The 14,486-nt window shown below is 42.3% G+C and overlaps 1 protein-coding gene across 1 annotated transcript in view; it reads right to left on the minus strand.

Moving 5' to 3' along the window:
- Positions 1–14,486, minus strand: part of ALDH6A1 (aldehyde dehydrogenase 6 family member A1) — a 105,701-nt gene that overhangs the window by 14,709 nt on the left and 76,506 nt on the right. Inside the window, exon 9 of the mRNA XM_086937475.1 lies at positions 13,757–13,938. Within this exon, the coding sequence (XP_086793601.1) occupies positions 13,757–13,938 (182 nt within the window). The remainder of the gene's footprint in view (positions 1–13,756; positions 13,939–14,486) is intronic.

Below are 14,486 nucleotides of genomic sequence, written 5' to 3' on the forward strand. Positions count from 1 at the left end.
ATGAACATCACACTGCGGGAGTTATGGTTATGTAGCTAATAATATTTCAGATATGGAACTATAACGTTACTTTAATTGCATTTCTGTCACTGAATCTGAACTTTTTTTTATTGAAATAGGTGACTGTGGGATTAGTTCAGCCCATAATAATAATTTACAATGCAATAGGTCTCGCATTATTAAAGTTTGAGTTGCATTCCTTAGCAATGCCAATAGCTCAAACTTTAATAAGGCGAGACCTATTGCAGTATAAATGCTGGTTTCCATTTCTTGCAGTAACCTTCATTGCACAGCTCTGGAACAGCTCCAGAGGCAGAGCTAGACAGCGACAGTATATCTGCTGGGTGCAGAGGGGCAGTTACAGTGTACTGCTCTTCACATGTGTTTTTGGGACGTGTTTGCGGCGCACTGCGGACGTTGGGAGAGTGTCCTTACCCAGCTTGGCTGTGAAGACGCAGTGGCTGGAGTGTTTGCCGATTTTGTGGCCAGATTATTCTTGCAGCCACACGTTCTTGTTGCAGATTTATATAGCGCAAACTCGACCCCAAGGTATTTAGAGCTCTTCACAGAGAACCAATTATGTAACAAATGGACACAGTGTACTGCACTGCAAGAACAACCAGACAACAAACCCAGCAAACACTCCAGTCCCTAGGAGTACACTGTGAAGCCGCCATTCATCTGTCCCCTACCAGGAGGAGATACGTTGGTAAAATACACTTACCTTTGACTTGAAATGGAAGCGGGCTGGCGCACAGCTCACTCGAGTGGTGGAGACCCGGAGATGCCTAGAGAAGGGCTGAGGCACAACAAAAATGGCGATTCGGAGGTGCCTTTCTGCAATATGGGTGGTCACAGTGCAGGTAAAAAGAGGAAGTAGGGGGGGTGACCCTCAAAAATAAAGGGTAAAGGGTATGGGGGCGGGAGCAGAGCACTGGTGACACGCCCACATAGTGACGTCTGGATCCAATCACAATTGGCTCAGAAGGCCCAGCAGCAGGTAATAAACAACCCTAATTGGAAGGAATTTCCAGCAAACCACAAGCTCTAGGGCCCTGCAAACGTTTCGCGTTACGGTGGGCAGACACCCCTAGAATCAGGGAGAGGGGCATGGCGAAGCAACTCGGCATGAGGATGGCAGTGCAGCAAAATTTGGTAGTATTTTCCCGCATATAAATACAGACAAAGGAAAAATAGTTTTCAATCTGTATTGATATGTAAATATCTGTTTAAACGGAAAACCGGGAGCCCTAACCATAATGAATCGACATTGGCAAAGCCAAACTGGTGTATTGACTGTGAGATTAGAGCTATTTGCTTGGTCAATGTTTAGCAATGTTGTCCAGCAGCTCGGTAGAAATTTTATGGCAAGATGATTTAATAAATGGACCTCAATAAAATGATGCTTTTTATGCGCTTAATTACATTACAATACAACAGAGGAAACATATTAACATAAAATAAAACAGTTGATTAAGTCGACAAATTGAACGTGCTTCGAGAGTCACATTGCGGAACACAGCAGAAGTATAACATTATTTGAAAACGCGCTGCATATGAATGTCGTTTCAACAGTATTGGTTAGATGAGAAGTCTGCATGATAAGGAAGGACTTTACTGGTTACTGAATGTGATATACAGAGCCCTGACAAAGCTCTTTATCTGTGAGCAGAGCACGTTGACTGTTCCAATGCATTTTACATAAAGCAGCTTAAGCGCAATAAAGAGATGTGTTTAACTACGACCTCAAAATCCATGGAGTACTTTTTAATGAACTGATTTATTTAATTATGATTAATCTGTCGCACTATCCCCGTTTTCGTAATTACTTTTGAGTTTCTAGGACAGCTAACCCATGGCGGTGGGCAATATCTACATGTACTAACTAAAACTCATTGGTTGGTGCGGATTAACTTACCTTAGGTGCCCAAGTCTTGCTTTATTTAAGGTTTTTAAATAAAAAGGATTAATAGAATTAGAGTTTTATTATCTCAATTTGAAGTTTCAGAGCCTACTGAAACATTGTAGATTTCAAAATATATCAAGATTCCAAAGGCATACAGGGTTGACGGCATTGTGGTTTGTAAGTGAATTCACACATTTATAGTGCAACCAAAGAAGATGCATTTGGATATAAAGTACAAGCATGGACAGAGAAAAGGAGAAGCCTGTGCTGGTTTTATTGTAACATTAGTTTCCAGTATACAATTCTGTACCGGATGTCAACCTTTCGATTCTAGGCAGGCAGAGTGTCCAAAGGATCGCATCAGGACGAAGGAAAGGTCAGTCAATCAAAACGTGTGTGAAAATTCTGAAAAGTCGTCCAGAAAAAAGGTGAAAAAGATAACCAACAAGTCATGGAATGGAGAGACACCGATTATTCGCTGGGTTGGTAGCCCAAGGCAATAAATAAATTCCTCTAGAAGCTGGTCCTAACTCGTGGTGTAAAGCAAATATCTGTCAGTGGTGACCAAAAGATCTTAGCCACTACCATTTAGCAGAAAGGTGTAATCTCTTCACAGTGGTTGGATGAAGGTGGTTACAGGGCTTCTTTGAGGGCCTTTTAGAACTAAGCCCATGTGTGAAAAAAAAACAAATAAATAAAATGCATCTAACTCCAGAACTGAATTTCCAGTAAGATATCTTGTTGCACCATCTGTAAAATGAATCCTAAAAAGACTCACAAAATGTGTACCATTCTGCTGTAAAATAACAGGTAATAAAATCCCGAGCACCAATCAGGGTCTGAATTGAGCACTGTACGTTTATTATTAGGCATCAGTATTTTAAAAAAAATACATTGGCTTGTGGTTAAAAATGTATTGCATTTCAGCATTTAGCAATGGGAAGTCTATAAAAAAAGTTATAATAAATACACCAAATAATACTGTTTGGTGACAACACAGACGTGCCAAAAATTCCACAGCCCTGTAGCCATTAAAGTGTCCTATTAGGTACGACTAAGTCTATTTTTGTTGGCCTATCAGTTTAACAGCCATCCTTTATAGGGCTTTTTGCGAAAAAACAGTAAGAAAAAATGCTACGTCGGGAATTGAAACTAAGACATGATTTGAGCTTTTAAAAGCCCCCCACACACAAAAGTCATCATCCAAGGTGTTGCTAAGGTGGAATGTGCGCAGGGGTCCCTCTCAATGACCTAATACGCCCATCACAATTACTTGCTGGCCCCCTTGCACGGACAGCCATTACTGTCGGAAAACACACCAGTCTTAAAAACTCATCTTACAGCGCTTTTTCCACGCTGGTATTAAAAACACAAAGGGTACCTCAATCATAGCGCAAGCCGCGGAGAGACACTAATGAAAAAGAACCAATCTACACTTAGTCTGTGCGCCAGAGAAGAAAGAAAGTGACGCTTGGCCTGCACCATCCAGTTAAGAGGCGGCAAAGAAGAGTGACACTGAAGCCCAACGAATGGTAAGCAAGGGGCAGACTCCAAGCCATTTTTGTAAACAATTTAGTGTATTACTAACGCATGCTGCTCATGCAGTCTCTACCATAAAAAAATAGACCAGGTTGAAAAATCTGGAAATGGAGTTACAATTGGAAGAGATGGAATTCAAGGTAAACAAGTGAGAGTTTCACATTTATAGAATTAAACAGGCGAGCAGGAGTAACAGCAGTGGACAGAGTGGCTTTAGGGAGACTGTGGAGAATACCATGATTATATGGGAGAACAGGTTGGAAGCTCTGGAAATCAAAGAGATGGCAGAGTGGACAAGGTGAGGAAGGAGATCCAGTTGCCATCAACTGATACTGGGCTGCATGTACAGGCTCATGGGGGAGCGGTTATTATTATTCCCCTTGACCCAGATCTCAGCGAGTCTATCCTGCAGAAAGCAGCTTCCCTAAAGGAAATGTCTTCAAGAAGACAGAATAGAGAGCTCCTTTTCACAAATTTTGAGCAGACATAATGCAGATGCCAGCCGTTTCAGGTCCTACGTAAAGAACTTTGCAATATGGGAGTCCAAGCCTATGTGTGTAGTTCTATAAAGTTGATGATTTGGCAAGACAAGTAATGTATGTTATCTGGACAGGAGGGTGTGCATTCGTTTTGGGCAATCTAAACTTATCAATTGGACTTAATTTAGTGACACTATAGCTGTTGTGGCCTAAATGGATTGAGTGTAGTAAAGCACTCTTCCATTTCTCCTGTGGTCACTGTAAGATGTAACAGTTCTTGGGAGCTGGTTCTTGAAGTGGTAGTGTTTGATACTATTGACACCTCGATCTTGTGTATCTCGCTCTCTTCCCTCCATACCCTCTGTCTTTTCTCTTTCCTTGACCACCTCCTGTGCCTCTTCCCGTGTCTCCTCTCCTCTGACGTTTTTCTTATCCAAACCACAAATTATTTTTAGTTGATGAACCGAAGTATGATGAGTATACACCCACTATGAGGTTAAGTGAGGGGTAACGACTGAGTTTAGGAGGTGGGATACGCTGTTCCCATCATGGTGTATTTTGCTTTCAATAAAAAATAATTTAATTTTAAAAAACCTTGACCGGAGACTTGAGAAAAGAGGACATCAAGTTACAGACCGGGTGGAGAGTAACCTAACCAAGGAAGAGCAGAGGCACAGTATGCATACAGTTCAGTTACACCACAGAACCGACTGAATGACCAGATGAGTGTAGCAGCCGCTTGACTAGTAACGTCTGGGTCAGTTGTGTCAGGATATAAAAAGTTAGCTTCAAAGCTTCATTCAGGAAGAGGCTGCAAAGGGCATAACATAGTGATATCCAGACTCCCACAGGACCAAACAGGCTGCAAGCCAACGTACCTGCGTATGGGGCCATCAGTGGCGGAGGACCTTGGAGAACGCTGGTTGACTGCAACTACTGTAGTCTGATGGGAGAAGCGATTTAGAAAAGGGGGGGATGGGAGAAGCAGCACATCGACTTCTATTTCATGGCAAGGGCTTGTAAAATGCGGAGAGCAAAGAGTCATGGCTTAGCAAAGGAGGATCTCCAAGAATATAGGTTGGTAGTAGTGGGAAGATCTGTAGTGAAGTGTGTTCAAGTAGGAAAAGAAGCAAAAATGGAGTAGACAAACTGAGGAGCTCAAGCTTTCGTGATAACCATGGTTAAAGAGGACAGAAGAGCTCCCCCACCTTTGACCAGGTGAGCAGCCAATGCCTCTGCCCAAGGTTTGTGAAGTGAAAACACCTCCTTGCAGCTCACGATTAGTACAGAGATACACAGATAGCAGAACAGATTTAAACAGGTCATAAAGAATGTGACAGAGAAAATGGTGTATAAGGAAGTAGAGCATAAAAAGACCCTCCTTCAGAAAGTATAGGATAGTACCATAACATCTTAAGAAATCTAAAGTACATAAAGCATGAAACGGCAATGCAGAGGTGAGAGAGAACCTATATCCTAATGGAAAGCAGAGTTTACATTTCTCCCGTGCCTGCCACAGTCCATAAATGACTCAGCTGGATGAACGGAGACGTATCAGTCTACAATTCCCCCAGGACACACCGAAATCGAAACCATGAGAGAGGAATTCTGGGCAGTGCTTACTGTGCAAAATTGTTGTATAAAGTTGTTCTAGTCAGATAATGTTTACAAAAATCATGTATTTTATTCATTTAAAAAATATTTTTCATGGTCAGATTTCAATAACTTTTTACCAGTGGCAGCTGATGATCTTTGAAAGTGGTGAGTCATTGTATCTTAGGTCTTTCCTATTTAATGCCAAGCCGACCATGCCAGCTATGTATCTGCTCCCGAAAATACATAAGGGCAGATACCCCCCACCAGGAAGACCCATTATAGCAGGTATAAATTCACCATGCGCTAATATGGAGGAATACATGGACTAAAAATTACAGGGCCTGATGATGGAAATTCTGTCATACATCCAGGACACCAAAGATATTCTACAAAAATTACATAACATCACGTGGTAACCAGACTTCATACTTGTAACTATTGACATAGTCAGTCTTTACACATCTATTGAACATCTGGATGGATTGACAGCAGCACAACTTGCACTTTGGACCCAACCAGCAAACTCATTGGAAGTAAACAAAATGTCCCTGGAAATGCTGGAGTTCTGCTTGAATAACAATGTTTTTTGCTTTAACTGCAAAATCTATAGACAGAAGCGTGGAACCGCAATGGGAGCCAAATTTGCGCCACCATACGCATGCATTTTTATGAGTCAGGTGGAAAAATTCTGGCTATGGGATCAAGACTATGCCGATTTTACTGCACATATAGTGCTTTGGCGAAGGTACATAGACGACATCCAATGTATCTGGCAAGGAGACAACGTACTGCTACAAAGATTCCTGGAGAAACTGGACACCAATCCCTGGGGGATCAAAACAACATACACATCCTCCAAAGAAGAGATAAATTTCCTGGATGTCACTCTATATGTTAAAGACAATACATTGCAAAGCAAAATCTATCGCAAGGAAACAGCTGCCAATTCTATTCTACGCGCTGATAGCTATCATCCGAAACACAACATCAGGAACATCCCGAAAAGGGAATTTATGCGGATACGAAGGAACTGCAGCGAGGATGAGGTCTTCAAAGAAAAAGGGGAAGAAACGATAAATCGACTGAACCAAAGAGGCTATAAAGAGTCCTTTCTTCAGCAATCAATGACCACAGTTGCAAAAATGGAACGAAAACAAATGTTCATACAAAAAGAAAAATCGAGGAGTCAAACATCTATAAGATTTATCACAGATTACAATACAGGACATTAGCAAATTAGACAAACTCAAGAAACATTGGCATCTTCTACAGCAAACACAGACTATAACTGATTACATTAAAACATATCCGGAAATGACCTTTAGGTGAGCGCCTAACTTCAAAAGCATTCTTTGCAAATCTGAGTTTGTGCACAAAAGACCTCAACCCTCTACTTTTTTTTTCGACAGGCCGCCTGGATTTCATACATGTTACATCTGCAAATTAAGCATAAGCAAAACAACCAAAGTGTCTATGTCACAAGGAAAGGATTTTGAGATCAAAGAATGGATCGATTGTAACAGTAAATTTTGTATTTATATTATAATCTGCCCATGCAACCTTCCATATATTGGCAGCACTATCAGGCCTCTCAGGATCCGGATACAAGAACATTACCGCAACATACACAAACACAAATCTGGACACCCGCTCACGGAACATTTCCATGACAAACATCCACATAAAAAAGACTTCACTGTCTTTGGATTGGAACTGATACCCCAAACAAAAAGAGGGGCCAATAGGGAACAAAGACTACGCAGACGAGAGAGCCTCCTAATCATGAAATATAAAACTATTGAATACGGCTTGAACAAAGATGCGGAAATGTATGTGTGGCTAGGAAACTATGAATGCCTATGAACCTTTGCACCATATCTCTAGCCATCCATGTACTTCAATAGCAATCAAATGTACCTCTACTCTGTATTCTCAAGGAATGCTAGAATGTTTGAATATAAACTAGTGTCCTGCGCATTCCCTGATAGAGATACCAACTGACAATTTTCACTCCCATCATGACTTGACCCATCTTTGCCACTATATACCTTGATGCATATACAATGTTTATATGACCACATAGAAAGTGGAATCGAATGATGCTTATCTAATCTGTAATGTATTGTCTTTGACACCTAACTCTGTTTCTTTCCAGGCTGTGTGCATATATTTTCCAACCCCACATTCTTCTTTTTTCAAAAAATAATCATATATTTGATCTGCTTTATATTTCCCTTTCTGATTACCGCCTAAGTTAGGCGAGCATCTTCCCTTTTGTCTTAAATTGACCCACCCGCGAAGACTTCTTAGGTTTCCCCCAAACAATCACCAATTTAGTTAAACCTCCCTGTCCCACCTTGGTTTTCCTCTAATGTCATTTTCAATATTAATTCCATTATTCCCATTACAGCACTGGACCGTTTTTTAAATATCATATTCCTTATATACTGTCCCTTCAGTATAGTGCCCATCATCTTCTCTCACCACTCTAAGATGGCGACGGCCTTAGCACTTCACCATTTCCGGTTTTTCAAACCGGAAGTCCTATTTCTAACATGATTATTTATATAGTCGGAGAGTAACCGCTCTAGACCAACTTGCTATCCGACCCGATATTGGAGAAACCAGGCATTGCGCAGTGACTAATAGGTAAGCTACCAACTACCTAGACGCCCACCCGCTGCCCTAAGACACCCGACAGTTTCTCCCGTGCTCATTTCCCCATCCCCCCCCTCTTTTTTTGCACAGATTAAACCGTTTAATTTTCTGACCACGCTAAAAGCCGGAACTATAAGAGTATATCAATACTTGTAAGCCCACTTAGAAGTTCCCTTTTTATCGCTTCATAATCCACTTCAGGTGTCAGAGGGATCGCATGTTATTTTCTTTCATGATATCTCTTTTTAAAATATGTTTCAAATATATTTCACTGTGTAAGTTCGCTTCTTTCACTGGTCATTGGCGGCACGTTTATTTTTAAGTTTGTCTTTCCAGCACGCTGTATCCTCAATTCGTTTCTTTTCCTCACAAGCACTAAAAATTAGGTAGTCACAACTCTTATATAAGAATCACCAATCTTTTTGTTTGCAGTGCACGTTTGCAAGCTAAGCATGATGAAATGATATACTTTAAGGGAAGCGTAACAAGGACTAAACTGCTCTTTCCCTTTACACTGGATTATTTTCTGCACAGCTCTTATGCTCACAATTTTAAATATATCATCTCATCACACTAACGACCCTTCACAAGGCTTTCCACTCTGGCTATTAGAGTCTATTTTCATTGTTCATTCATTTTAAACCACTGAACCGGTTGCCTAGTTTCTCACTACGATTCCTCTTTTCTGTTATTCATATCAACCATCCCATTACCCACCATTACTCGGCGTGTCCCGCTACAATCATTATCTCACTTGTACTGCGCGACGATCGGACACCTGCAATATGTAACTATCATCTAACAATTTTTCTTGCTTTAAATATATGTTTATATTATATATTTAATCATGATAGTCCATTGGGCACTATCACCCTTACCCCCCTTCTTTTAAATTTGTACACAAATGGATTAATACTTATTTACAAACTGTTTTTTTATGAATGTCTAAACTCGTACTTTATCCAATTGACTATTTGAATATGCACTCCTGACATGCAATTATTTTCACTTATTATATATATTTATATCAATGTATACCTTGATGACTGGACAATTTAATTCCTGTCGCTCACCTGTCTGCCATAACCCTTGGGTTCTTGCGTTCTTCGGCTGAAACCAACGCTGTACGGTGTATATTATTAGGACTCAATTTTTTCCTCATATATCTAATTGCTTGCCATTCTTTATGTGCCAAAATGTAAATCTTAAACAAAATACAAAAATCAGAAAGACAGGTGCTCATGATCATGAGCTTCCCGTGGTTGTACAGCAAAACAGCTCAGCTGCTAACAGGCACTACCCGTAGGAGCTCGGCAAAACCAGCCCTAAGGCTTCTCCACTGGCTCCCGGTGCAGGAGCGGGTTAATTTCAAAGCGCTCTGTCTGACCCATAAAATCCTCCACAACAAAGGCCCACCCATTCTCAAACATCAGACACCATGTTACAAAAAGAAACCTGTGCTCCGCTCATCTCCATCTGGCATATGTACCTAAGATCAAAAAGGCCCGCTCGGGAGGCCGTCTTTTCTCTTTTATCGCTCCCAAACTGTGGAACTCCCTTCCCCTTACCCCCCGAGCGGAACCCAACCATCTCATGTTCCGCAAGGGGCTGAAAACTTGTCTCTTTCCCTGATTTCTTTTCTCCTCTGCCACTACCTCTGTCATTAGCGCTGGGACGCTCACGGGCAGCCATGCGCTCTATAAATCCCTATTTCATTTCATTATTTCATTTCATTTCACTCATTGTTGAAATGTATATAGATTCATGATTCCCATGTAATTCATTGTTTCTTATTTTCAATATGCCAATTGTGTCAATTGTGCCTCCCGAACTATGTTAATTATACTATTGTACATATGTATATTTCGATAATTTATTTCTGTCTTTACCACACTCTATATCATTCTCACTCCGACTATTTCCTCTCCACCCTAACCACTCTGAACCTCATCTTCTCAACTAATCTCCTCAACCCACCACTCACCTCTTCTTGCCCCTTCTCCTCCCCCATTTTCCCCCTCCCCCCTACCACCCACTTTCTCCCTCCCCTCCTTTCTCTTCCCCTCTTTTCTCTTTTTTCCTTGTCTCTTCTTTCCTTCCTTTTTCTCTCTCGTGTTCTCTCCGTTTTTCGTTTCTCTCACCACTTTTCTCACAACTTGTCTCAATTTTTCTTGTCCTACTACAGCATCACTATACACGTTTTTTAACTCTCACTCAATAATACAGCCCTGAAGAAGCCCCAGGCCTGCTGGCCGCTTAGGGGGTGAAACACGTGTTGGCTGTTCACTTGATGAGCCAATAAATACGCTCTACACTAACTAATGTGATTTTATTGGAATAATTCCAAAGAAGGAACATTTAAATCTTCAAGCCCCAGCACAACCTTTTTATTCTCTACTTAAACAAGGGGGTGAGGGGTGTCCCCCTGCTGAGGGCTGAAACGCAAACAGATTGGAAGCTCATTAAACTGGCTAGTAAGGGCTTGTGATCTCGTTACCCCTTCAACCTGTGCAACTGGTCATTGTATCTTAGTAGGTCAGGGAAACAATCAAGACCTACTTTTTCAAGGGTGGACCGAAGAGTTGTCTCACATAAAAAAAACATCAAATAAGAGTTAAAAAGTGCATTTTGGGGCATAACTTACCACCATCACATTTTGAAAAGCTTAGCCTATGAAATGCCAGAATATTCTACTACCAGATGGATGAAGCTAGAGGGGAGAACAAAGTGGGCATTTGAAACTGGGGAGAGAGGATAGGATGCCTGTGAGTCAGGGCAGAAGAATAAAGACTATATCCGCTACTTACCTGGGTCCCTACTTGTCCATGGTGTGTGCACCAGGAGAACCACTACAATATTGATTGGAATCTATAAAAATACATCGGTCCCTCGCTGCCTGGCTGTAACGGAGTGCATGCAAGGCTTGTGAAAAATAAGTGCAATGCCTCCCCACCCAGCCAATCCAGGCTCTGTTCTCATGCAGTCTATATTTGTGAACAAAATAAGAGCAGTACTAGGATTGGCTGGGTCCGGCGAAAACAGCACTCCATCCTAGCCAGATGGGACTGTGTTGATGCTTCCTGGGCTCCCTGACAGTGCAGACCGTGGAAGCCTGAACTGCTCATGTCCGGCTGCCACAGCAAAATACTGGTCAATCTGAAATGCACAGTTCAGTTCAGTTACACAGCCCCAATCAGCCATGCCTACTGCTGGGAGAGACAGGGCCATGGGAGCTCAGACCTCATTAAGGAACCAATGAACGTTGTACGGTACGGATAAAGTATTTTAATTTGGATTTTTGTTTTTAAATAAAGAGTCAGCAATGTAGTGATACGCTATGGGTCGACGCCCCTTTGGATGTACCACCCCTGCTGTTTACATCTGGATTTGCATTTCTCTTTGCAAAATCGGTTATGCCTTATTGGGAACATAAGTAGCCAAGTAAAGATCCAGAAGAAGGGACGATTGTGATCTTTTTAAATACATCTGTGAAAACATTACAGAGTGTGCCTTAAGCAGGTATTGCTCTCTCTGTGATGGACTATTAAATCAGTTACCTTAAAGTGCTGTGGCTAAAACACTGACACAAACAGCAAAGTAGAAAGAGAGACATGTCCCTAGTAAAGGACACACCCTCTCTCTGTGGCTGAATCACAGTGTTGATTTCTAAAACACAAATTAGGATTGGACATGTTTATGAACCTGTCAACTTTAGCCAACGAAATGTCACATATCTAGTAACGATATCTCAGGACTGAAGTTCCGAAACAAACTTCATGCATTCTCAGTAAAAGTTTGCACAGAAGCGTCTGTAAGGATTGGTTGACATGTACGGACGGAGGTCCTAACGTAGCTTAGAATAACTGTCCCACCTGCCACTTTGCTGTTCTAGCCGGTCTTATATTTTTACCCATCCTCCTGGACCGGGCCAACAGAGATGCTCCATGAGATTCTGCGATATGCAGCCGGATAGCTTTGGCTCTACCGTGTACAGGGGTACAGCCAATATGCACTCCCATCCATGGTCTATAGAGACTACTACCATTCTTGAGCAGACTGGCAATTTGGAGTTGGTGGGACCAGGTATTGAAATGGGGATACATACATTTACACCTGTACTCTTGAGGGAGAAGGACATATTCGTCTCCAACTAATAACCATCAGAACATGGGCACTTGCCTGCCTTAGAATTTGTATGTAGTGAGTGGAAGTGCATGTGTAGGACCAGCAGACCATATGCATCGACTGGTGTCCTTCCAGGTCCCACAGTCGGGCTCACTGAAGGGTTGTTTTTTCTGCAGATGGTCTTTGGTCACTGTGGACCCGACAACCTGCATACTCCTTTGCTCCAGGGGAGCGGAGGAGAAATGGTTGCTGCCTGGTGGGCTGGGTCAGAATCACTATCTGGCACTGCTAAGCCAGGTATTCCTTTACTACTTCAGAATCCACCATTGCCTTCCCTTTTTGGGTTGTACCAGTTGTTGGTTGCATAGCAACTAGGGAAACATGGCTCAGGCCATCGAATTTGGATGTAAGCACCACCATCTCCAGTTCTAGGCAGATCTAGCTTGAACTGTGGTTGTCATTCGACTTCACTAAGTGCCCACAAATTAGGATACATTCTGGCCCTCTGTATTTATCTGGTCTTCAAGAAGGACCTTCTGTCTACACCAGCACACAGGGAAACCTGCCCTGGTACAGACCATGCTTACTGTAGTTCTCGCCTTGAGGGCTGCGAACAAGCCCTAGATCCTGAAGGGCTGGGAACAAGCCCTAGATCCTAAAGGCAATCATCCCAGTGCACTGTGGGGGAAAAAAGAAAGCTAGCCTGCTCTGAAAGAGGAGATGAACAATCTCCAGAGGAACAAGAGAAAAGCCCAAGAGACTGAAGGACTATCTGGAGGTTCTCCTCTGCACTCTGCACCAAGAAGGCACAAAAACCTTGCAATCTTGTCTGCCAGATCACACCTAAACTAAAGCGTGTGATGACAGATGTGGAGACCCTTTTCCAGGACTACAACACTGGTAAACCTTTGGCATTCAGTGCCAACTTTATAGTCACTGGAATCTTCGCTGCTAGTCCTAAGAAGTTGAAGTAGTCGCTCCCCCCCCTCACTGTGGCCAATCAATGAGGGTGCAAAGCTACTGGACTCAATTCTCTAACCCCTACATTGTGCTTTCACTGTCATGGTTGCCTTCATAATCACGTCAAATACTTGTGGAACTGAACAGTCCATTGTGTCCCCATAGTCCTGTGATTGTAGCAGCCAAGCACAAAAATTGACAACCACCAGCTTTTTTCTAGATACAGGCTTCTGAAATTTGGTACCCGGGTGACTCCTGGGATTGCTAGCGCGAGTCTGGCACTATTTCCCTCTTGCAGAACTGAGACTACTTCTGGGGTCCTACCTTTTCATAAGTCCTTTCAGATTTGCACAACTTCTCTTTGGATTGCTACACTCCATTTCATAGGGACAAAAGAGGATAATGAAGGAACCCTACGTTTTAACATTTAAATATGAAAAATACGCCCCCTGAACAAAGTAATTTCCCGTCATGGCCATGACTTCTTGCTCACCTGCACTTTAGCCAAAATCGTGGGGCCCACAAAGTTGCCATTTTCATAACCTTTTACTTTGACATTGCGACCATCCAAGAGAAGACTTGCGCCCTCCTTCACACCACTTTCAATCAGGCTGCAGACGCGCTCTTTGGCACTTTTGCTGATCAAGGGCCCCAAGTCAGCGCCAGGCTGGTCTCCTGCAAACAGAAGGGATTAGACTTCAAAGACGAAAATGAGTAGCTATTACAGAAACAAGGCACTTCAGGTATTATTGTGAGGAATAGCATGTCTATTAGCTAACTAGGTCTACCTTTGCTATCATGCCCCTGCAATCTCGAACAAAACCTGGAGGGCCTCTTAATTCAACCCCCACCCTTGAACACCACCTTCATCTTTGAACTACCCTTTCTAACTGCACCCCTATAGCTCCTCACTGCCTTTAAAGTTCATTACCCTCTTTGCTATCAACCAATAACTGGAAAACATTTTTACTATCAACTGATGCTCACTTTCACCTCTCTAATGAGTCATACCCGTGCAACCTCTTCCAGATTTAAAAACCCAGCCTTTCGGTTTTCAACTTTACTTCATCATTACAGAATTTTCTTGCGTTGTGGGTCCGTCCCGGCAGCTACAAAAAGCCAGGTAGTCTTACTGACAAGGAAAACTCACTCCAAAATCCCCACATTCCAAACCACAAAGAAAGAAACAGGTGTGCTTGAACACAAAGTCAAGTTACAGGCTC

Source organism: Lissotriton vulgaris, chromosome 9, assembly GCF_964263255.1.
Source record: "Lissotriton vulgaris chromosome 9, aLisVul1.2, whole genome shotgun sequence".
Classification (NCBI taxonomy): Eukaryota; Metazoa; Chordata; class Amphibia; order Caudata; family Salamandridae; genus Lissotriton; species Lissotriton vulgaris.